This window comes from Crocodylus porosus, unplaced genomic scaffold (assembly GCF_001723895.1).
Source record: "Crocodylus porosus isolate Cpor-Errol unplaced genomic scaffold, CroPor_comp1, whole genome shotgun sequence".
NCBI classification, from domain to species: Eukaryota; Metazoa; Chordata; order Crocodylia; family Crocodylidae; genus Crocodylus; species Crocodylus porosus.
Window position 1 is genome coordinate 25,550,204 of NW_017728911.1, and position 23,087 is coordinate 25,573,290.

The window sequence follows — 23,087 nt, forward strand, 5'->3', positions numbered from 1 at the left end:
TCCAGATCTGTACTGCCTCGATTCAAACCTATGCTGCCACAATCTGGACCTCTATGACCTGATCTGGCCATGTGCCACCCAACCTGGACCCATGCCACTGAACCTAGCTGTAAGCTGCCCTGTTCCACTGCCACCTGATTTGGCCCCTGCTGCCCAATCTGGACCTGCCCTCCCCTGATCGGACCTATGCACAAGTTAATCCAGTCCTGAGCCAGCCCGATCTGGTGTGCAGGGTCATGTTATCTGGCCTATAGGGCTCCCCACGGGTCTGAAAATCTGGCAGCATGGGACCAGCAATTAACGGTGCAACTGTTCCTCCTCTCCAGAATTTCCAGGCACTTGGTCCAGATGAAATTGCTGTATAGGCCAACCGAACGCATCTCTTTAAAAACTCGACAAATTATGGGCTTAAAAAAAAATTTACTTTAACTGAAAATTCAGCTCAGTTCAATCAAATTCACATAGTACAAAGGTGGTGGGGAGACTTCTGGGAATAACCAATATTGTAAGAACACCAGCAGTCTCATGTAGCGGTTATACAAAGATAACATGTCCAGCAATTCTGGTTTCTTCCTCATGTGCTTCAGTTCCTGCTTTCAAATACCGTGCAGTTGATTAGTCCTTTTATCAGTGATTGGCTAACCATTACAAATTCAAAACTCTTCAGAGGTAAAATGACTTTCCTGAAGCAGTAAGTAGAAAAGCGTATGCAATACTAAAAGTTATATTGTTCATGATCAGAAAGAATATGACAGCATTGTTAATCACAGAAATATAATAAGGGTTCATTCTAAATCATGGATTCAAACAGCTTCTTACATTTTTATAAAAGATAAATGCTTTGTAAAAAACATTTAATATTGCTTATGTTGACAGGTAGTCACTTACACATATAATGTCAACAAAATATTCCTTCTGTTTACATGAAACATGGAAAAAAAGTAGTTGAGAAACTAAGAACTAGAATCAACAACATTTTTTTCTCTCCGAAAAATATGCTCCTGTATATGTGTACAAAGTAATTAGCAGCTTACTTTTTGTTAGAGTTCAAATTTGACATTTAGACTTTATCCAGTGTAGGCAGAAACTGTTCTAAAGAAAAGCAAAGGTAAGAACATGTTAACACCATTCTACTAGAGTTTCCTTGATCAGCATGGAAAAAGTATTTATCTTCTGAGGTCCATTTAAGATATGTTATGGGCAATGGGCCTACAGTTCTACTAACAAGATTTTTTTTTAAATCCTTTTTCCACACAGCTTAAAGAAACTACATCAAAACCATGTTTCATAAGTAGTGTTGAGAAGGTCTGCTCATTTAGATTTTCAGTTTCATTAACTATACTGGGAAAATTTATATTGTGTTTAAACTATAGGTAAGGCATATAACTGGTATCATTTAAATTTAATGATTTTTTTAAAAGCCAGAACAAACGTTGTAAAATGAAAATGGCATTAGATGTGCACGGGATGGAACACAATGAAAACTGGAAAGCACAGAAAATTGTAGGAGCACAATTAAAGAGAATAGACTTCATCCAAAATATTCAGGAGGATCCTATTAGCACAATTTGCCTAATCTTTGATTTTTAAACTATAATCAAGAAACACTTTAAGAAATTTAATAATTTTAGAAGTACAAGAGGAACATCTGTACTTGGCCTAAAGATTCTAAATACCATATTTTCCTCATCTATAACATGCCATAGAATAAGATATGCCCCTGGTTTTTGAAAGGCAGAATGAAGAAAAATAATTTTGCTTGTAGCAGGTGATAGAGTAGCAGTAGCTTATTCATTGTTCTGCTTTCTGTGGTTCATGTATAGAGTTCTTCCACTTGTGCCTAGCAAAAGCTGAAGTGGCAGAAATTTCTGTTGCCATTTTTCCTAACTTATAATGTACACCCCATCCCTCCAATTTCCAGTGGCTGATTTTTGGGTGTGTGTTATATGTAAGAAGATATGGTATTTCATAAGAATGTGTAAACATTTAAAATTAAAAGTTATGACACAACAGCTATTTTCTTTGCAATATGATTGCCATTGGATTCTGAAAGTGTTCTTCATTTTTAGAGTAACCTTGAGGAAAGACTTGTGATCCTGAGAATCTGTGTTCATATAGACACATCCTGGAGAAGATAAATAGGATGCCAGGCAGATCTCTTGTTCCTTTGGAATATATTCTGTCCAATACATGGTTTTATTTTCAAACCCAGCTGAACTAGGGAGAGCAACATCTAAATGTTTGAAACCTTGAGCTGGAATGATCTCGTGGTAGATAATGAGATTTGAATGTGGTCAATCCATCAAATATTCCAATGGGTTTTGGAATTTCCCGATGTCTTTCAATAATTTCTTACTGGCTGCTGTCCCAAGTTTGAAAGTGTTCTTTCATGGTGGTGTTTCCTTGGAAGTAGACTTTGCTCTTTCTTCCGTAAGAAACTGGTCTTACTGGGGCAACAAGATAGAGCTCATGCTGAACATACTTGTAGAGTTTAAATCCATGTTACCTGTAGGTGGAACATACTCTTTTATCTTGCAGACCACAGGCAATGAGACCGACCATGGGAGCAAGTCTGTAATGCAGTTTGACTAGCAAGCTTTTTTAAAAAGTTCCTTTTTCTATGCTGTTAAAGAAAACAATGTCAAAGCCATATTTCCAAAGTAATACTGAGAATATCTCTTAAATTAGATTGTCAGTTTCGTTAACTATATTGTGAAAATGTTAATTGTGCTGAAATTATATTTAAGGCTTATTATTGCTAATATAGATATTTAATGATTTTTTTAAAAATCCAGGAAACAGCTATCATGTTTAATGCTGATGACATATGCATGGACTGGAACATAATGAAAACTAGAAAACACAGAAAATTGTAGATGCACAATTAAAGAGAATGGATTTGATGGAAAATATTCAGGAGAATACTGATAGCACTAGTTGTCTAATCTTTGATTTTAAAACTATAATTTATAGAGTATAAATCAATGTAAGTAATTTTAACATTTTAAACATTACAATAATAAATTGCTTATTCAATTTCCATTTGTTTTTATATTTGTTTTGAATCTGAGCTCCAAAGATTCCAAATATGTTATAAAATTGTGTAAACCAGTAAAATTAAAAGTTATGACATAACAGCTACTTCCTTTGCAATATGATTATCATTGGATTCTGAAAATGTATTCATTTCTGGAGTAACCTTGTGGAAAAACTTGTGACCCTGAGAATCTGTGTTTATGTAGACATATCCTGGAGGAGATGAATAGTTTGCTGGGCAAATGTCTTGTTTCTTTGTTGTATACTCTGTACGATACATGGTTTCATCTTCAAACCGAGCTGAACTAGGGAGAGCAACATGTAAAGGTTTAAAACTTTGAGCTGGAATTATTTCATGTGGTAGATAGTGAGATTTGAATGTGGTCAATCCATCAAATTTTCCAGTGGGTTTTGGAATTTCCTGATGTCTTTTAATAATTTCCTGCCGACTGCTGTCCCAAGCTTGAAAGTCTTCTTTCATGGTGGTGTTTCCTTGGAAAGGGACTTTGCTCTTTCTTCCAAAAGAAACTGGTCTTATGGGGGCAACAGGACAGATCTCATGCCAAACATAGTCAAGATGGCTTGTGGAGTTTAAATCCATGTTACCTGTAGGTGGAACATATTCTTTTATCTTGCGGACTTCTGGCAATGAGACTGACCATGGCTGAAAACAATCCCGGAATTCAGTGCTTCCATTAAAGTGAGCGTTGGACCCAACTTTGGTGTATTCAGGCTTGCAGCTTTTTGAAAGCTCTCCAGGTAGTCCTTTAAAATCATTCCGGTGGGTTGTGAGATCTTCTAAGGGTTGGCTGCTTGGTTTGTATTCTTCCTTTGATCTTATAAATTTTGGTTCCAGTGGATGAGCAACATAAGACCTGCGATGGCTAGTAATACCATTAAAAGGCACATCTGAAAGTCTGGCCACACAAGGAGGTTTAAAGCTTTGTCTAGGATTCAGCTCTCGGGGAATAAAATCATCTTGAAATGTGGTGGAATTTCCAAACTTCTCTGTAGGTGGTTGGTAGGGGTGGTCCAATTTATTATGTCCCCTTCTTTGAACTTCCCAGGATCTGTAGTCATCTATATGACAAAAATAATTCTTAACCATAGAAAGAAAGATTATGAAGTTCATCACTAATCTGTGGGTATTCTATTGAAAAAAAAATCCAATTTCTTTTTACATTAATGCTTCCTAGCAGAACATTAGGGTTATGCAGGACATACCATTCTGTTTGAGTGTCTGCTATAATGCCACTTCTGTTTTTCTCCAGTCTGGGGAATTTTAAGAGATGTACAACAAAATGCTACTTGGTACCACATAATGATTGTTTCTTTTTAGGAAAAAAGGGTATTTGAGGTGTATAGATTCAATTTCTGTATTCTGTTGTATAAAAATACCAGTATACTGGGTATGTCCACACAGTTTGTTTTATCCTAGCACTGTTGATGAAACAAAGAGCATAGGACTGGAACATACAACTTCTTAGTCATTGAATCTGGCCAATGGGCTTTAGTATCTGCTGTTGAAGGCAACCAGGTCATATAATTCTCTTACTGAAACTGACCATCATAAAACTAAGTTAATTTTTGGCCCAGTGGTCTTAGTGGAAGGCTGTTCCAGTACCTCATTGCTCTGATTATTAAATATCTTTGTCTATTTTGCAGACTATGTGTATTCATGGCAGCTATTGCCTATGTGTTCTTGTGCCAACGTTTTTCTTTAGCTTAAATAGTTCTTGTTCCTTCTTGTGTTTCTTTTCTGGTGTATTTATAGAGAGTAACCACATACCTTCCCAGCCTTCATTTTGCTATGATAAACAAAGGTAGCTGAAATACAGGAACATAATTTTAGTAAGGGATTAAAGACCTAAATGACAAGTATTAAGAAGCTAGTGAATTGGAATTGTTATTAAGATGTTTTCCTTCTTTAAATTCAGTAACGCTTGATTCCATGCTCCCACAGTCTCAACTTTGTCATTATGCTCTACTTTCTTTACTCCAAATTTTCTAACTTCCTCTTCTGATGGCCAAACCTGGACTTCACCACCTTAAATATCCTTCCCTTCTGCCCTGGTGACCTTAGCCTTCATCCTCAGAACTTCTCTTGTCTTTGAAGCTTGCAGCTTTAAAAGGCCATATCTTATCATTCAATACTCAAATATTTTTAACATGGGCTGTGTAAAGTTTTTCTACCAGGAGAACAAACCTGGGAGAACATCTGATCTGGAGATGCCTGAACATGTATTTCAGTGTTGAGCCCCTGAAGAGCAGAGAGCTTCCAGTGCTGACACTGTGCAGCTAGGGGAACCCTACACACACCTCTCAGCATGCTCTGCAAACTCCCTCCGTCTGCCCAGAGGCAGATGGAAGCAGTAAACATGGCAGCTCTGATTGGCTGATTCAGACTGCCTGTGTCTCTCTGCAGCACAACGTGAAGGGAGCAAGTTCTGTTCAGCTGGAGTGGCAGAGTCCAGCAAGTGACACGGTGTCTTCCTGCAAAATGGGAAAGCCAAGGACCCTGGGATGCTGGAGGACAGTGGCTTCTCTGAGAAAAGAATGTGTAGAGATGTTCACTCTCCCAGGGGACTGTGATTTAATCAGGTTGTTCCCAGGTTATTTTTCTCCTGCAGTAGCTAGTTTTGCTCTGGGAAAAAAGCCTGGACAGCTGTACACTTACAGTTTCTCCTGAAAAAGCACTAACTCTCCTAGTAGAAAATGAATATCTGTACGTGGCCTTGGGTTGCAGAGTAGTTGCACTAGAATTTAAGTACAATGTCACGTATATAGAAGATTGATTTATCTCCTCAGTGAGTCTGAAAACTGCTGAGAGTAGAGTATTACTGTTAGCCCAAGACTTCAGCTAAGTACAGTAGCAAAGAAGTTATGAAAACAAGTTTGTTAGCACATCACATCCATAACAACATTAAAAACATGAACATTTTCCTCAGTTTGACTCTGTTCACTAAAAAGTCTTGATTTGCAGAAAATGTTGTTATCTGGAAGATTTGCTTACATTATAACTAGTAATACCACCCATGTTCCCTTCGTTCCAAAACAGACATTCCCCCAAAACAGTGCACATCAGTCACCCTCCTACTAGTCAAGAAAATGTGGAAAATGTTTCTCCTTTCAGAACATATCAACAGTAACTCGGAACATTCCCTCTTCTTTAGAAGTTGATTACCCAGTTCCACCTGTTTGGCCCCAGTATGAGAGACCAAAGCCAGATATCAAACTCCACCTTTCCAGCAAGGCCATTCATAATACAATCATCCTGGTGCCCATTTCTCTGTCTAAAAGTGGCATATGCTACTACCTTGATAGGTTGGAATGGTGTCTAGTTTTCCTCTTTGAATGTGCTTTCTCTCTAATGGTCTTACTAATGTCACTGGTTGTATTTTATGAGGATTATAATCTCTCTTGTATGTAGTTCCAAGATCAATCTCTCCAGGTTTTGGTTTATACTCTTCTTGTACCTGAAGAGGTCTTTTCACAACATCATATGGAAGATAATCAGATCTGAAATGGAGATACATACCACATTACTCAAAATCCTAACCTTTTTCTGAGTGAGGCAATGGTAATTTTTCCATAAATAGAAACATAAAAATGAAATATCTCTTGTGCAGGGACTAAAATAAGAGACTCTTTTTAAAGAGTTAAAATGTAGGGGCCAAATACAGGATAAACAGAGGAGAAGTATGTTAAATTATTTATTCTTTGTACTTAAGAAAATGGTGGAATGGTAGAAACCAGGTTAAAAGATTAAACTTTATCCAAGGCCAAATATTTAAACAGTGCAAATTAGCTTAAAGAGAACTGAAAGAAAGTAGTATTTGTCTAGGAATCTGTTTTTATATGTGCACATTGAGTATGTGGCACCCAAACAAATACATTATCATCGTGCAAGACATTATTTCAGCAACCAACCATTTGAGTTTTGGTACTACAACTTGGTTCATGTTGTCTGAAGATAACTTGCCATGGATAAGTAAGGTTGCATGGTACTCCTCAGTTTTTTACTTTCTGCTTTATGAAATGATCCTTTCCCTTCCTCTTTGAAAGATGTTCTTCTGCATTAATTTTTTTAACAGATATTTCTGGTCCTCTCTCTCCTACATTTGCTGAAGGACTTTTTTTAAGTCTTGAGAAGCGTTTGAATACAAAAATCACTTTCCTCATACAAGTACCTTTTCTCTGATATCTATGAACATTCTACAGTAGTTTCCCAGTTATCCAGGAGAGATGAAGCTAGGTATCTAATATATTAAGCAGCCACCACCACATCCTCTTACAGATCTTCTATAGATGTCAATATGAAACCCACAAATCTATTTTATTTTTTGCATATCACCTTCAATAGTCTGGCTAAGCCAACTATGAAACTTAATTGATTTTTGCCATTTTATATTCCAAGTTTGTATAGAAACACCTTTGAAAAGAATGAATTATAAAGATATATATCACAATGGAAATGATTGCAATAAGCATACGCGTCTTTCCTGAATGAAAAAATATGAAAAACGTTGCTTTCAAGACACATTACTTCAAAGTATTTACTTAAATGTTGTGATTCCTTCCATTTTCCCACGACGTGCTTGGTACTCCTGCTTTGGTTTAAGGCTTTGGGGAGGAGGGATGTTGCCATACTGGGGATATTTTTCCACATATTCCGTCATGAGGCAAGGCTGTTCTCTATCATCATAAATCCTTGTGGGTTTATGAGGGCAGCGGTGTCGCCTATATGAGACATTGAAATGAGATCATTTAAATCAGTTTCATTTAAGGGAAAATATGCCTTGGCTATACAATGAGGGTATAGCAATAGAAGCAAGATCATCATCATGGGCATCTTGAAACAAATGATTTTCTATGGCAACAACAGTGTAGGTCACAGTAACATAGGATGCCAAATATTTTCATCTCACAGAATCTCAGATCTATACATGAGGGATGGTATAATTTTTAATCTATTCCCCACGCTGATGCGCTTTGTTCCAGTCATTACTCTGCCAAGAATTTGCTTATGTCTTTCCTGCTATTATTATCCTCACCTATATAAAAAAACCCTCAATTTAATAACTATCTTGCCCGACTTTTGTGATAATTATCCTTTCCCTTCTAGTTTTACTTTTTCTTCTTTTGTATATTTATGCTCAATTCACCATGTATCATAACAGGTTCCCATCTGCCTTTTTTCTATAACTTCAACATTTGTTGGTGCTAGAATTGTCTGATTCGTAACCTGCAGCTCTCTGGAACATGCTTCCTGAATCTTAGGGTGTAAACGGACAAAAAATTACAGTCTGTTCGCAGGAAGTGGAAGCTAAGCTGCTGTACGTTAATGATTTAATTTTGGGGTAAACTATTCCAGTTTACCTTCCACTTATAATTGGAATCAGGCAGATACACTAAATTGATATGAAAGTAGAGTTGCCATCCCATGCTCCTCCGATTTAACTCTGGATACTTTTTCCCTTAATTTCTCATTAAGATTCTCCATGGGGAGGCAAAGCAGCATGGCACGCCAGGCAGGTGGGTGAGCAGGCACCACTACTGCTGTGAGGGACAAAGGCGGGCAGGCTGGAACAGGTGCCACCTCACCCATGCATGCCTCTTGAGCAGTGGCTGGAAGTTGGGAGTGGGCTGGACTGGGCACCACTCCTCCTGGCTGGGGCAGGAGGAAAGCACTGCTCTGAGTGCGGGCTGTGTATGTGTAGCACCCCCTGACCATGGTGCTCTGAGTGGTTGCCCATACTGCCCACCCGTAAGGCCAGCCTCAGTTATATTTTTGTTAATATGCATGTTGTTATACATTGCATTATATCTTGTACGAAATGACCCTGGTAATGTTGGATACAATTAAAATGTATGTTAGGATTTTCAAAGAAGCCTCAGGAATTTTGATTTACTTTCATTTACACGGCAGTCTATTTTACATCTCTCTGGAACAGTTAAGGGGCCCTGGTTTAAATAAGAATCAGGCTCATCTTGCTTAATCTCAAACATACTTAAAAAAAAAACAAACATGCAACTTGCACGGAATAGCATTACAGACATAAGCCGGTGTTTTCTATCACCCAAAAATATGCATTTAAAGTCTTGCTTCGCCACTGACTGGCTGAACCACTGGTAAAGAAGAAACACAGACTGCCTGCATACATACTCAGAAAAGGGGGGGTGTTTTAGTTAGATCAGTTCCCAGGCAGCCACTCTAATTAAAACAGTACAGCATCACATGCACTAAGGCCATGAACATTTTGGAATGGCCATGGGACGCTTTATCTAAACCTCATTTGGTGAGGTTTAGTTAAAGTGACCTTCAGCCATTTTTAAATGTGCAGGGGCTTAATACATGTGACACTGTGGCCATACTGCAGTATTCTAATTAGAAAGCAGAGCAGATTTGATTAATCGTATCTGCTCAGACACATTCTATTTCGAATGTTCAGAAGGACATGTATAGGCGGCCATATGGAATTAGATGATGGAGTTTTTTTGTTTGGCATAATCATGCATTTATTTCAGCCACTCTCCCTTGGAGAGAGACTAAATTAAAGTATGCCCTCCTGCTCCTGGTAGATGAATCCAGTGCTAGTTCAGGTGCAAGCAAATGAGAGGTTACAAAAAACAACAGTTGCTTGGTGAATAAGTGAACTTTATGGAAGTATGTAGGATAATCAGACACAGCTAAAAGCTCAGCAGGGCAAAACAGTATATATCAATTACTGCATAAAAATAATTTCTAACCTCAGGACACAAGATATTCAAAGAACAGCATGAAGATCTATAGAGAAACATGGCTAGCACTGAAGACTAAGCATGAAGTAACAACAAAATCAAAGTAAATCAAAGTATAGGATTCCTGCTGAGAAAAATCAGATAGAAAAAGGAAGTACATGCGAGTAGTATGTAGTTTCATCTGAGGTGCGTAGTAGGGCTGTGTGAATTTTTACCAGGTGTTGCATTTGCAAGCTGTTTTGATGCGTTTTGAGCTCCAAACAGCAAGATCGAAACAAAACAAAAGCCTTCAAAACAGCTTTGAAATGAAATAAGGGCACTCAAAGTTTCGGAAGTTTTGAAATGTTTTGAAGCCAGGTGTATTTGGCTTCAGTACCAGTCCCAGCCGGCAGCAGCAGCCTCCTGTTATCAGTGCAGATCCGGGGGCCATGGCCCCTGGGAGGATTCTGGCACAGCCCCCAGCCCTCCTGTGGGAGCGGGCCCCCAGATCTGTGCGCCAGATGACAGCATGGATGACAGGAAGATGATAGGAGGCTGCTGCTGCTGGCTGTGGCCAGCGGCAACACCAATCTTCCTTGCACTGGGTGTGGGCTGTGCCCAGCACCAGTCCCGGGTGGTGGCAGCAGCTTCCTGTAATCCAACAGGCAGATCGGGGACCCACCCACACCCCCAGGAGGACTGCAGGGGCTGTGCCAGACTCCTCCTGGGGGTGCAGGCCCCCAATCTGCCTGCCTACTTTCATGGATAATGCTTCACTGATGTCCCAATTTCACTATTAACAATGAGGACAGGGCAGCAGCAGAAGTAAAAGGGACTTTAAGACTAAAAACAGACAATTGATTTGATTTGGATTTGAGCATCTTGTTTGGAGGCAAACCTCAGACTTTACAAAAGGACAAGCCCATTGTAACACATCAGGTACTTGTGAAGTATCCATATTAATACTCTGGCTTGGAGCAGATATGGCTAATTGTCACTTAGGGCAGGGACAGAACTTACACATAAACCAGTATAAGTGATTGAAAAGGGGTTCAAATCTTTAAGACAACAGAAGTTCAAACCACGTTCAAAATGGCCGAAGCTGGTTTAATATAAACATGGATGGATGTAGTATCAGACTTAACTGATTTAAATTAAATAATTTTATGGAACTTCTGTCCCAGATCCCCTCCAGATTCAAATTAAATTTCTGTCCCCCAGCATCCCAGGTAATGTTGGATACAATTAAAATATATAGGTTAGGATTTTCAAAGAAGTTTCAGGAATTTTGATTCACTTCTATTTACATGGCAGTCTATTTTACACCTCTCTGGTAGACTTAAGGGGCTCTGCTTTAAGCAAGATGAGCCTGGTTCTTATTTAATCTCAAACATACTTAAAAAGAAACCACATGCAACTTTCATGGAATAGCATTACAGAGATAAGTGAGTGTGGGCAGGCTACCCTTGGCTTAAGTTGTTTGCTCCTGCCCAGCAGGGAGGAGTACTCTAGCGCCCCCTCTGGCTTCTGGCCTGGGCCACTGCAGGCATGTGGCTGCATTTCTGGAATCAAAAGTGAATGTCTGTTTACTTGCCTATAGGTTCAATCCACGCAGCTTAAACTAACCTTCAAAGATTGAATAGATTCAGCCTTGTTTTTTTTTTTGACTGTCTGTACTTAACCTTAAACATAATGTATAAACAAGTGTCCAAACCTTGTTTTGATGCAAGTTAAATCTCTAGGACTAATCAACTCCAAATTAAACCAGTTGTCTGTTTTTAGTCTAATGGACCAGGTCATGGGCAGTTCTGGAGCTGAGGATCATGAGTCTGAGAGAAACCAAAACATCATCAAGATACAAACCAAACATCAGGGGTGTGGGTTGGAGCAACAGCCACAGACTGCCCCACTGACCTGGATGAGGACAGGGATAGAAGAGTGGGATGAGTTTTCTCCGATTTCACAATCTCAGTGATTAGTATTTATTTAAGGGAGAAAAGGAAAAGTGGGAGAAGAAGAACAGAGATTAAGATGGAAATAAGGAGCTGAGAGTGGTACTTCTACGCACACAGTTCAACCTGTTTGTAATTTTTGCCAGGGATTATCTTTTTTACAATATTAAGTATTAAGTATGAGCGAGCAGCATGTTTTCCAGGTTTTACAATTTAGGAAAAAAGCCTTCTTAAATAAAGAAAAAAAATGTAAGAATCAAAAGCTGTTTAAGAAAACAGGCTTTCAAACGAATATGCTGCACACAGACTTTAGGTATGCAAGCCGAAAGAGTATGAAACAAGCTGCATTGTATTCACAAGAGTAACTTCATGTTTATGATATCTTACCATCAGCTCTTCCAAAAAATAAATCAGCAACAAAAATGCCTTTTTCAAATGGCTTTTCTGATATCTTTGGATTTCATACCCTCTGCTCTCAGTATATTTGTATCTGTTCCTGACATCTCCCAGCCCACACTATCCATTACTAAATACTAGGGGTGTGCAAAGTGGGCTGTATTTGATTCGGATTCAGATTCACTCTGATTCGGGGACAGTGATTTGATTAGTTGATTTGGATCACTGTCCCGATCCGATTTGGCTGAATCCAGATCTGAAGATTTGATGCTGATTTGGAGAATCAGTGATTCGGCCATAGACACAGCTTTTAAATGTTTTTTTCTACATACTACGAGGTACTAGGCGCAGTTCGTGAACACTGAGATGGTGGGGCAAATGGAGCACCTCAAAGGAGCACGGGGGGCCCCCTGTGTGCTAGGCAGTGGACCCACCCTGTGCTTGCCTGGCTTAGCGATTGGCCGTGGGGGGACCCTGAATACCCCCTCTAGCAGGATGGAACATTAGGGTCGCTGTGCTCTCCCCTAGGGTCCTCTGCACCGTGCTAAATGTTCTCTGAGCACCCTCAGAATCTCGCCACGTCTTTGATGTTCTGTAGTTATGTAGGGAGGCTGCTCTTCGTTCCCTTGGCTACAGTTCTGCTGCTACCCTGTGTCTCGGTTCTATAATGGGGTTCCAGGCACCCCAGCCTTATAGGCTATGTGTGGCTCCAACCACCCCTGTACCACGCCCCAAGCCTCGCAGATGTACCGGATGTTGTTTGGGTCTGTTTCACTCTCCGCACCCCACAGGCGCTCGGGCTTGTCTTGCAACCTGCGCCACCTGGCAGCCGTCAATCGCTGCCCACTCTCTGGGGCCTCTCATGCTGCCCACTTTTCTCTGGGGTTACAACCTCCGGCTTGGGGCTTAGGTGGCTGTAGCTATGCCTGGCCCCAATTCTCCTCCTTGGAGCCTCAAACACCCCCTGCAGGGCTTAGGTGGCCTCGGCCTTACCTGGCCTCCGGTTCTCCACTCCTCTTCTTGGGGCTGGGGTCAGTGCACCCCTGAATGCTGTGCCCACTCTGGTGCCGGGGTCCCCACGCTACCGTGGAGCCCCTATGAGGCCTCCTCCAACCCCTAATTGCCTCACCCGGTCCTCCGGTCTTACAACAACAACAAAACAATAACACAAGCCCCTGGGCTATAACATAAAGCTAAACTGCTCAGCTAACCTCCTTTGAGTCACCTTCTGCAGGTGCTCCATCCCTCACTAGTGTAACCGACTGCTCACATTCAGGCCTTACTCCTTTTCTTAGGCACCACTGCTTCTCCTTGGCTGCTAGCTGAGACCCCTACTCTTGGCCTCCAGCCTGAGCTTTATAGAAGTCAGCCCTTCCCCTTTCAGTCAGCTGACTCAACAGGTGTGGGCTCCTAGCTCCTTCTGGTTGCCCTGGCAACCAGCACCTGGTGGCCATTTCTGCTCTTCAAGTAGCAGGCACCTTAGTGCCCTGCTACACCCCCCCAAACCAAGGAGGCATCAGTCACCAAGCCGATGGGTGAGGGGCTCCCCTGCACACTCTGGGGTGGACCTGGAAGTGGACCATAAGTGCTTCTGGTCCACCGCTGAGTGTGCTGGGGACCCGCCCTGCGATCTTGTGGGACGCTCCATCTGCCCCACCATCTCAGCATTCACAAGTCACCTGGTACCTTGATATATGTAGAAAGAACATTTAAAGCTGTGTCTTTGTCCGAATCATCAAATCTCTCTGAATCAATTTGGACAGATTAAAGGGTCTCCTGATTTGATTCGGATTTGGAGATTCAGCCTCTGAATCGGGCCGAATCTCCACCTAATCGAATCAGTAACCGAAGCTTCGCGCAGCCTTACTAAATACCGCCCATGGCCAAGTGATCCAAAGCCTCTCTTCCCAAAAGTATTTATATAGCATTGCAAATGAATCCATTTCTTTGATGAATCAAGAAATATCTTTTACCACAGCAAATTATAGGATCTTAAATGATATTTAATAGTCTCTTAATATACAAACAGCTACTTAGATTCCCACAGGATTATTCAGGGACCGGGTACAATAACAAGTACAATGATAATAAAGAGAGCAGAGTTGACCTCCCAGGTGATGAAATATAAGAGATATACTTAAAAGACATAGGAAGCCTGATCCTTATTTACATCTCCTTTATACTGCCCACAAAGTGGGAGCAAACATGAGCGTAAAATAGGAACCAAGCTCAGAGAGTGTTTCATTTTTTTCAGGTAAGTGACAAAGTGACATTTCTGGCCTTAAGCCAAAGTTATCATTTAGACCATGTAGGCAATAATTTTCTAGGAAAGGATAACACACAACATCACAATTCTCTAGAGATAGAATGGATAAAATATATTGAGAACTATCAATCAAAGAAGGCCAGCTTATGGCCTTGACATACAAAACAAGTTACTCATAGCTTAACCGAGAAGAACAATATGAGTCACTGATTATTTTAAGTACATTACATATACTCCTTCATTAATTTTTATCCCAATGGTATTAATATTCAAATAGACTTCAGGTGAATGCGTCTCTCTCACCCATTAATAATTGATGCCTGCTCTGTTGGGGTTTGTTCCTTCCTTCTACGAATGAGACTGAAAATCTATTTCCTAGATAAGATTTGAACAATTAAATCTTAAATAAATAAAATGGATGACAAATGGACAAATCACAGCTGGTGTAAATTGTAGCTTAGTTGACCTTAGCAGAACGATGTTGCATTATACAAGTAAATTATCTGGCCCGTCATTATTTTCCCATGCCAATAAGTTCCTTCCTGAAATTCACTAGGCCATTTTTCTCCCATAGAATAAGATTTACAGTGAGAAAAGTCTAAAAGCCCATCAGGGTTTTAAATCAGAAGGAGCTTATAAACAAAATTAATGTCTCAATAATATTTTAATTGCCAATGTAAATATCACTGTCTGAATAAAAAAAGTTGTATTTGGGCACAATTCCTGCAAGAGTGCCGCTGCTTAAATGACCTCAGTTGCTTAGTGCTGACAGGAGAAAAACTCCTGGGAGGGACATACATGATTTACTGATAAAGAAAATTCTGCCACTGCAATGTTACTTAGGGAACTATTAAACTGAGGAATGTTGAAATCCAGTCCTCAGAACAAAAGGAAGATTAACCTTTCAGCAAGTCATTATTCACTAACATAGGTCTGCAAAAAGAAAGATGTCCAAGTCTGCTGATTCCTCTGTGTCCATTATGGTAGTATCATGAATTAACTGGTGAGAGAGACGTATCTGCCTGCCAAAGAAAAATACCTTGAAACAGTAGCATTGCTTGGACCTATACCATATACTAGAGGGAACAATGCAGCCTATGTAGTTATCTTTGTGACTAGAAAAACTCATCTATCTTATTTAAACAAACATAGATTCTTGAAAATATTTCAAAAGGCTTCATCTATCTAGATGGAGCTGAATACCTGCATGAAGAGCTGTTACTTCCTCTCTGCCTGCATGTTTCTCTGCTGGTCCCAAAAAATCAGTTTCATGTAATATTGGCTTGTGCCATCAGAGGTAAGTCAGCTAGTTATCCTTTTCCTTGCCATCTTCTCTCCCCTTTGCTCTCCTCCTTTCATCCATTGATATATACTGCAAGCCTCTTACTAAAAATGTTTAAAAGTTCAAAATCATATTTTTTTTAACAGAAAGCTGCAAGTGAAATTTTTCCTACTTCACAAATTTCTTTCCACATTATAGCAATTCCTGTATGGATAACCTGCTCAGATCCCTAGATAATGAGGTTATTGTAGACCAGCCATTGGACTTCTTCAGTTCTGAAAGATCTCTATGGGAGGCCTAATAATATATGAAGAGGATAAAAAAGCCTGTGAAAATTTCACATCTGGATTAGTTACCAACTGACTGACTGACAGAAGGTTAATCTCTCATTCATCCATATTGTGGGCAATCAAAACATAAAAGGACCACATGTCATATGGTTACCCACTATCAGTAAAGTGGAAGTGATTGATGTGATGAGGGCTAGGGACAGAAGTTACACACAAACTGGTTTAAGTGATCAGAAACTGGTTTAAACCTGTAACAGAATAGATGCTCAGTGCACATAAACGAGTTTCAAAATGGCTGAAACTGGTTTAAGATAAATCTGTTTGAATGTAGCATCACAGATTAACTGATTTGGGTCAAACTGGTCTCTGAAACTTCTGCCCCAGACCCCTTACTGGTTCAAGTTAAATCACAGTCGTCCAGTATGCTTTGCAGCCTTGGGCTGGGCTGTGCTATCTGCTCCAGAGAGCAGGACTGAACTTGCCCCTCTGTTTTGTAGCTGGAGCAGTGAAGGCTGGCTGACAAGTGGGGGGGGGGGCAGGGGGAGCATGCCCAGCTGGGGCCCAGCTGGGGCGTGGGGCCAGGGAGGGAGGATTAAAACCACTTCCCTCACTCAAACTTGCTGGCTGTGACTGAACTACAGATCCCAGAGACACCTGGAAGCAGGAAGAGAAAGTGATGAGAAACCCTGCAGAGTCATGCTGCTGTAATTTTGGGCTGCATGTCCTAGAGACCCCCGGTGCAGCAGGAAGAATAAGCAAACGCACTGTCCATGCTGACTACATGCCACAGAGCTGTGCTCTTGCACCCCCCAGCTTCTGGCTTGAGCCACTGCAGGTAAGTGGCTGCATTTCCTGAAACAAAGGTAAATGTTCACTTCTGTTTCAGTTCAATCTCTGCAGCTTAGACTAACCTGTAAAGACTGAATCAATTTAGCCTTGGGATTTTTGACTGTCTGTACTTAGCTAGGGTGGGAGGAAGTATTAGTGTTTTCTTTACTGGTTCATCTTCAGACTGTCTTTCAAGACTGAACTAACACTGGTAAACCGAGTTCTCTGTCAACCTTGCCAAAGGCCTTTTAACAAATTATTGTGGACAACAAATATACTAACAGATATATAGAAACAGTTAAATTAAAAGACTAAATACAGCTAAAATATAAAGTTTGTGCTATATTTCAAATGTGAAGGATAAAGGTACTATGTAGATGTGAGGGTCTCAAATATACCCTAATTTAATAGCTCACTTTCCTGTACCTGGAGGTGAAACTACTGCTTTGTATCCTCTATGTCAGCCCTTGGTAAAATCAGAGGCCTTGTATGCTTTTAGGATTTTTCCCTCCTGTATTTTATTGGGTTTTCTCTAGGTTTCCCCCTGTGCATCTAAAAGGCCTTGCTTAAGTATGTGAAAACAAAAATATTCAGAAGCTCATTACGTGGCCAAACTCGGCAGGATTTTCATGAAGGCAGCTAAAGGGACATGAATCCCATCAAATTCCAAGTCCTCTGCCCCAAGGGTTGGCTCCTGCAGGAGGTGTAGCTCTGGTTGCTAAGCAACCACCTGCCACCCCAGCCTGGCTTGACCCTCCCAGCTCCAAGCCAGGGAGCGCGGGAGACAAGGAGCCCCTACCTGGCAGAGCTTATTCCTTACTGCCCCAAGGCTGTTTCCAGCCTTCCTGCCCGTGAGAGGAAGAATGCAGGTACGCCCCCGCCCCCCCATCTTGAGCCGGGGAATCCCACTGGGGGAAAGGGGAAGGAGCGCAGGAAGCCGTGTGCTATGGGGCTGGACTGGGCTGGCTCTGCACGCTGCTACCATGTGCGGCTGGGGACAGGGGTGGGAGCTGCATGTTATAGGGCTGGGTTGGGTTGGTCTCACACCCTGTCACCACCTGAAGTCAGGGACTGGAGTGGGAGTGCAGGGAGCTGCATACTATGGAGCTGGGTGGGGCTGGCTCCATTTGCTTCCACCATATGCAGATCCAGGAACTGGCACACTCCAGGGACTCTCAGGACCCCTCCCCTCTATACACACATGCACACATGCGCGCGCGCACACACACACACCCTCCACCATGCCCCCACACCCTCCCACAGCCCCCACTTCCCACTATACCCCCAACACACCCTCCCACATATACTCCCACCACACCCATACCCCAGATACATAACACAAACACACATAAATCAGGAGAAAAATATTTAAAAAATAAAATTAAGATAAGTTATGGAATATATTTGATTATTTAGTATATGATTTGTTTTTATTCTAGTTTCAAGATGGCAGTACCCTCCCTCCCAAAAGGAGTAATTCCAGGGCAAGGGGAGGAACTTCTGGTGGCAAAGGTCAGGGGTTCGATGTGGGACTTTCAGTTGCAAGATGGCAACAGTGGGCGTGCCACCTATCAAGGGGCGAGGCCACTGTTGCAGCCCTCAACTGCACACCAAAACTCGTTAAGTGGCCCTCCAGCCAAAATAATTGCCTGTCTCTGTTCCAAACTCTTCATTCCACATGTGTAAATGATCCTCTTTCTTTTTAAATGAATTCCCTGGATCCATTATTCAAGCTATTCTTCTGTCTGTTGGTTGCTCTTGGTAATGTAGCTCCCTTGCACAGCCCTGGAGACTGTTTTTGAACGCTAGCTGAAAACATTAATTCAGGTATGGAAAAGTTAACTCAGGTGAACATTAGCTCATGTGTGAACCTAACTTCCAGTGAAACATTAGATGTACTGTCAAGATGCACTAAAAGCCTAGATTTTCTTTTATGAATCTGAAAGAGATGTACATTTAACTAGACTGCAGGACTTACGACATCTTTTGATTATTTTGCCTAGTTTGTTGTATTTTATATAATATATAATTAGGGATCTACTTAATTCGTTGTTTTGCATTTTTTCCGGGAAACCACAAAAAACAGTGTTGTCCACAATCGCTAGGAAATATTGCATTCGTCACATTTTCCCATTAAATCAATCTTAAAAAAAACTCCAGGATATTATTCATATAATATACTGTTTTAGAATGTCCTAATGCTTACTGCAATACAAAGACAACATGGTAGTCACCGCAGTCATAGATCACATGACTGAATTAGTGATACATATGACTCTCTGTCAATTAGTGGCAAAGTATGGGGTCACTGGGAAATGCCTGCAAAATTGGCTTTTTGTGCTGCGATCAAGCTGTGAAAATTGCTTTGCTCACTGCAAGTTACATAGACCTCTCTATATAAAATAGCAAATTAATGCACATTGCAATAAAGTATTTTTTCCCTTCAATCTTAAATTGAATGCTAGGCCCCTAGCTTATTAGTGAAGCTTCTAGTTTCTTTTTAACTAGATAAAAATATGTGTTGTGTTGTATGTGATGATGCACCATACCACCTGTACTGCCTTTTCAAAATCTAGATCTGCCCATGGGTGGAGATGTTAGAGTTTCTTGACAAGATGGGCAAAAAACAATATATTTTTCCTAACCTGGTTTAGAGAAACAGCAGATATTTTTTTTCTGAAATTTTCTTAAAAAAAAAAAATCAGCCTGATACAGACACCCAGCACAACATAGAGAATTTTAGCCTGAATAGGTAAAATTTGATACATTTAATAGGAATGTTTAAGAAGGGAATGCCAATGACGGGTGGTGTTACTTATGTTATCTCTAATAAAAGAATACAAGACTGATCATTTTAACTGAAAAATAGTTTTTTTCCCCCATTTACCTGCTGAATAAAAGATTTTGTGGACTTTCTGAATGGTTCCATTTCCTTTTGACCTGCTCTGTTTTGTTCTATTTGATTAACTCTCCTGTTTCCTTTTTTACTGGTGGAAGGAATTGTAAGCAAAGACTAAATATTCTCTTCCAAAGTTGTTCTAGTTTTCTTTAAGTTTCTTCCTTAAAATCATGCTAGGTTTGCAAGCATCTATATATAGTGAGTAGTAAGGATTAAGTATCACATATTTCATTCAACTCTTCCTTTTCCTTTTATTTCATTTATCTAGAAATAATGATTTCATTAAAATTATAACCTGAGTGAGGGATACGGAGCGACAGAGCAGTTGATTAGAAAAATAACTATTATAGTCCTTGTTTTTGTATGCCCAAATAATTTAAATAAGATGTAGAGCGCAAATGCTTATAAAAGAACATTTTTTTCAAGAGTTAAATATTTCACTTGCATGTAAGTAGTTCATTTAGCTACGCAACAAGCTGGACTGTGTTTCTGGATTTCAGAACTCACCTTGTGCGTTTGCTGTTTGACATACATAGCAAGCAAATATGGTTGGTATATCATACCTTGTCCATATGCAAAAAATGCCACTTGGAAACTGCAAAGTGGGTCTGCAGCCCACTCCTGGGTTATCAATAAAGAATCTAACCATATTTGCCTTTATACAGTTCTATATTATAGCTAAAAAACTCCTAGGCTAGGGACAGATATTCAAAAAGCCTGAGCCTGAATTGATTAAATCTTTGTAGGTTAGTCTAACTTACCTTGGTTGAATCAGTCTGCAGCTGTCAGGCATTCCCTCTGGTTTAACGAAATGCAGGCACATGCCTGCAGTGGCTCAGGCTAGAAGCTAGGGAGCACTAGAGCAGCCCTCCTTTCCACAATGTTGAGCTGGGGGGAGGGGCACATTTTCAGACTCCAGTAGGACCTTTGATTAGGGAGGAATGTGAACCACCACTCTGCTTCAGGCTTTTACTCTGCTCACTGCTCAAGGGGTGGGAGCATTGCCAGCCCCCAGCCAGCACTCTGAGGCAAAGGGTGTGTGTGCAGTGCATGCATCTGTTGATGATATTGAGCTTTTCAATCTTCTTCTCCCTGCTTCTTCACACTGTTTGCAAACCTGACAAGGTTGCAAACCAGCAGGGGGCTGATAACAGCAACAAAACAAAAGGTGTTCTTAAACACCTTTTTCCAAGGAAGGAATGGAGGGACATTACCTGCTGACCAGCTCCAAAAAGCCCTAAGCAGATGCTGTTCTGTCTGCATGTCCCAGTGAAATTGGAGACACACACACAGACACCTCTCAGTATTAGCTAGCATACCATATGCCTAGGGTCTATACTGTGGGAGACAGGAGGGAAACGGAAAATCCCTGCTTGGACAGTGATCCGCAAGGAAGCTAGGCAGAACCTGCTGTGCCTACAGTCTCTGCTAGAGCTCTGGCTAGAGAGGAGAGGGACAGGGCCAGCCCTATTCTCTGGAGCAGACAGCCTAGCTCAGGGCTGCAGAGTATCTGGGATGCTGGGGGACTCTGGTTTAACTTAAACCAGGAAGGGGCCTGGGACAGGCATTGCATAAACTGGTCTGCAAACTGACCCAAATCATTCAACCAGGTTTATCTTAAACTAGTTTCAGTCATTTTGAAACTGGCTTGTGTCCACTGAACTTATGTTCTGTTACAGGTTTAAACCGGTTTCTGATCACTTAAACCGGTGTATGTGTAATGTCTGTCTCTAGCTAATATCTAGAGACAAGTAACTGTAGTGGTTATTAGAATACAGAAATGCTCCTGCATTGGGCCTGAGAGATGGTAAACATTTGTACTGAGGAGGCTTAACACTTTGCAGACTCTCTTTTAGGCCATACAATTATTGCTAGTTTGAAAAAATGGTTAAAATTGTTTTTGATTGACAGAGACAAGCAGATTCAGTTTAGGAAGAAGGTTATCTATTCAAATTGTTCTTCAAATAAATGTAACAATAATTTTAAGAGCCAGATTTTCCAATTGGTAGTTAAAATGATTAGCATCTAACCTCATGTGCGGTTCTAGTAATCAACTAAACTCACCACAGATGGTGGGTTGCTCATGAACCTGGGCAGGGAAGCACATCCTGAGCTTCAGAGGGTCACCACTAGCTCACCTCCCTGTGCCACTGGGCTGGTTATCAGCAGTAGCTATTGAGCCTGGAACCTCTGGATCTAAAAGCAAAACTAAGACCTTACTAGCTGAGATTTAAAGGATCTATGAATAAATGCTGTTCAATGAGTACTATCTGTTCTAAGATAGAAACAAAATAAAGGCTTTCTTCTTTGTTTATTTGTTGAGCTTTTTGGAGTAGTTATGCCTTGCAAGGTTTAATTATATGTAGAAAAACTATTTCCCTTAGTTTAATATTCAGAATAAAATGTAAATGTGACTCAAACAATGCAGAATTATGGTAGGTAGGATTTTTCAAGATGCCAGCTGATTACTGTACAAGTTCTAATACAGCACATCATGCAACTTTTTTTGTTCTTTCTCCTCTTGGAAACAACTTATTGTAAGTGTGTATATCACAATACCCCGGTAACAGTGCCAAGCAACTAGTCTTCCTATAAAAACATAAACACTGTAGTGCTTTACCAAAGTAAACTGTGCTGCCCAAAAGAATAAGCTCTTGACATTTGTATTGACTACAAAACCTCCAGCAATGTTTATTTTAAGCCCTGTGTTGTGTATCTTTTACAGTACTCTTATTATACATTGTCTTATCTTTGAGTTTAGACATGGATACATTTTCATTTGGGTTGGCTTTCCTCCTCTATAATGTCACATCACACCATATGTATATCTGATTCTAAACAACATCAGATTGATGTCATCTCATGAAAACAGTCAGTTGTTCACCTCCTGATTAAGCCAGAGATTCTAAAAGAATTTGATGAGACAAAATGTAGCATGAAATTCCAGCAAGAGAAGGCAAGGACAATCATATGCTCTGCCCTTATTCTCATAGCCATGAACCAGGTGGCTGGTAAACAAATGGCCAGATTTTCCGGTACAGGGACAAGGGGAAGGGATACACATTAATAAGACAATTTTCTAATGCAGAATCTAACCCTCAAAGCCCAGGCTAGGCTGCATAAAAGGGCACTTAAAAAAAGAAAAAAGGAGAGAATGTATTTTTTTCTAAAAACACTGGGTGCTTATACACATGTAGCAAGGCTGCTCCAATGTGCTGTAATTACAGCATGTTAGAGCTGACTCAATTAACTGGTAATTACTGTGCTCCAGCAGACTCCAGCATCATGTGCATCAGCATCCGCATGATGAAAAATGGTGGTGGGTGCCCTTTAACTAAAGCTCCTCAAATGAGCTTTAGTTAAAGTGCCCCCACCTCCATCTTTCAGCAGTAGGAGCTACTCTAATTAAAGCCCCTTC

The 23,087-nt window shown here is 40.6% G+C and overlaps 1 protein-coding gene across 2 annotated transcripts in view; it reads right to left on the reverse strand.

Moving 5' to 3' along the window:
- Positions 1-598: 598 nt before the first annotated feature.
- SAXO2 (stabilizer of axonemal microtubules 2) overlaps positions 599-23,087 on the reverse strand; it is a 25,943-nt gene continuing 3,454 nt past the window's right edge. Inside the window, exons 1-4 of one of the 2 annotated variants that reach the window (XM_019533697.1) lie at positions 15,574-15,730; positions 7,597-7,776; positions 6,353-6,555; positions 599-4,116 (exon numbers count right to left, since the gene is read on the reverse strand). In XM_019533697.1, the coding sequence (XP_019389242.1) occupies positions 3,125-4,116; positions 6,353-6,555; positions 7,597-7,715 (1,314 nt within the window). In that variant the 5' untranslated portion in view covers positions 7,716-7,776; positions 15,574-15,730 and the 3' untranslated portion in view covers positions 599-3,124. Of the gene's footprint in view, positions 4,117-6,352; positions 6,556-7,596; positions 7,777-15,573; positions 15,731-23,087 lie in introns of those variants that run through there. The other variant, XM_019533696.1, reaches the window with a different exon arrangement.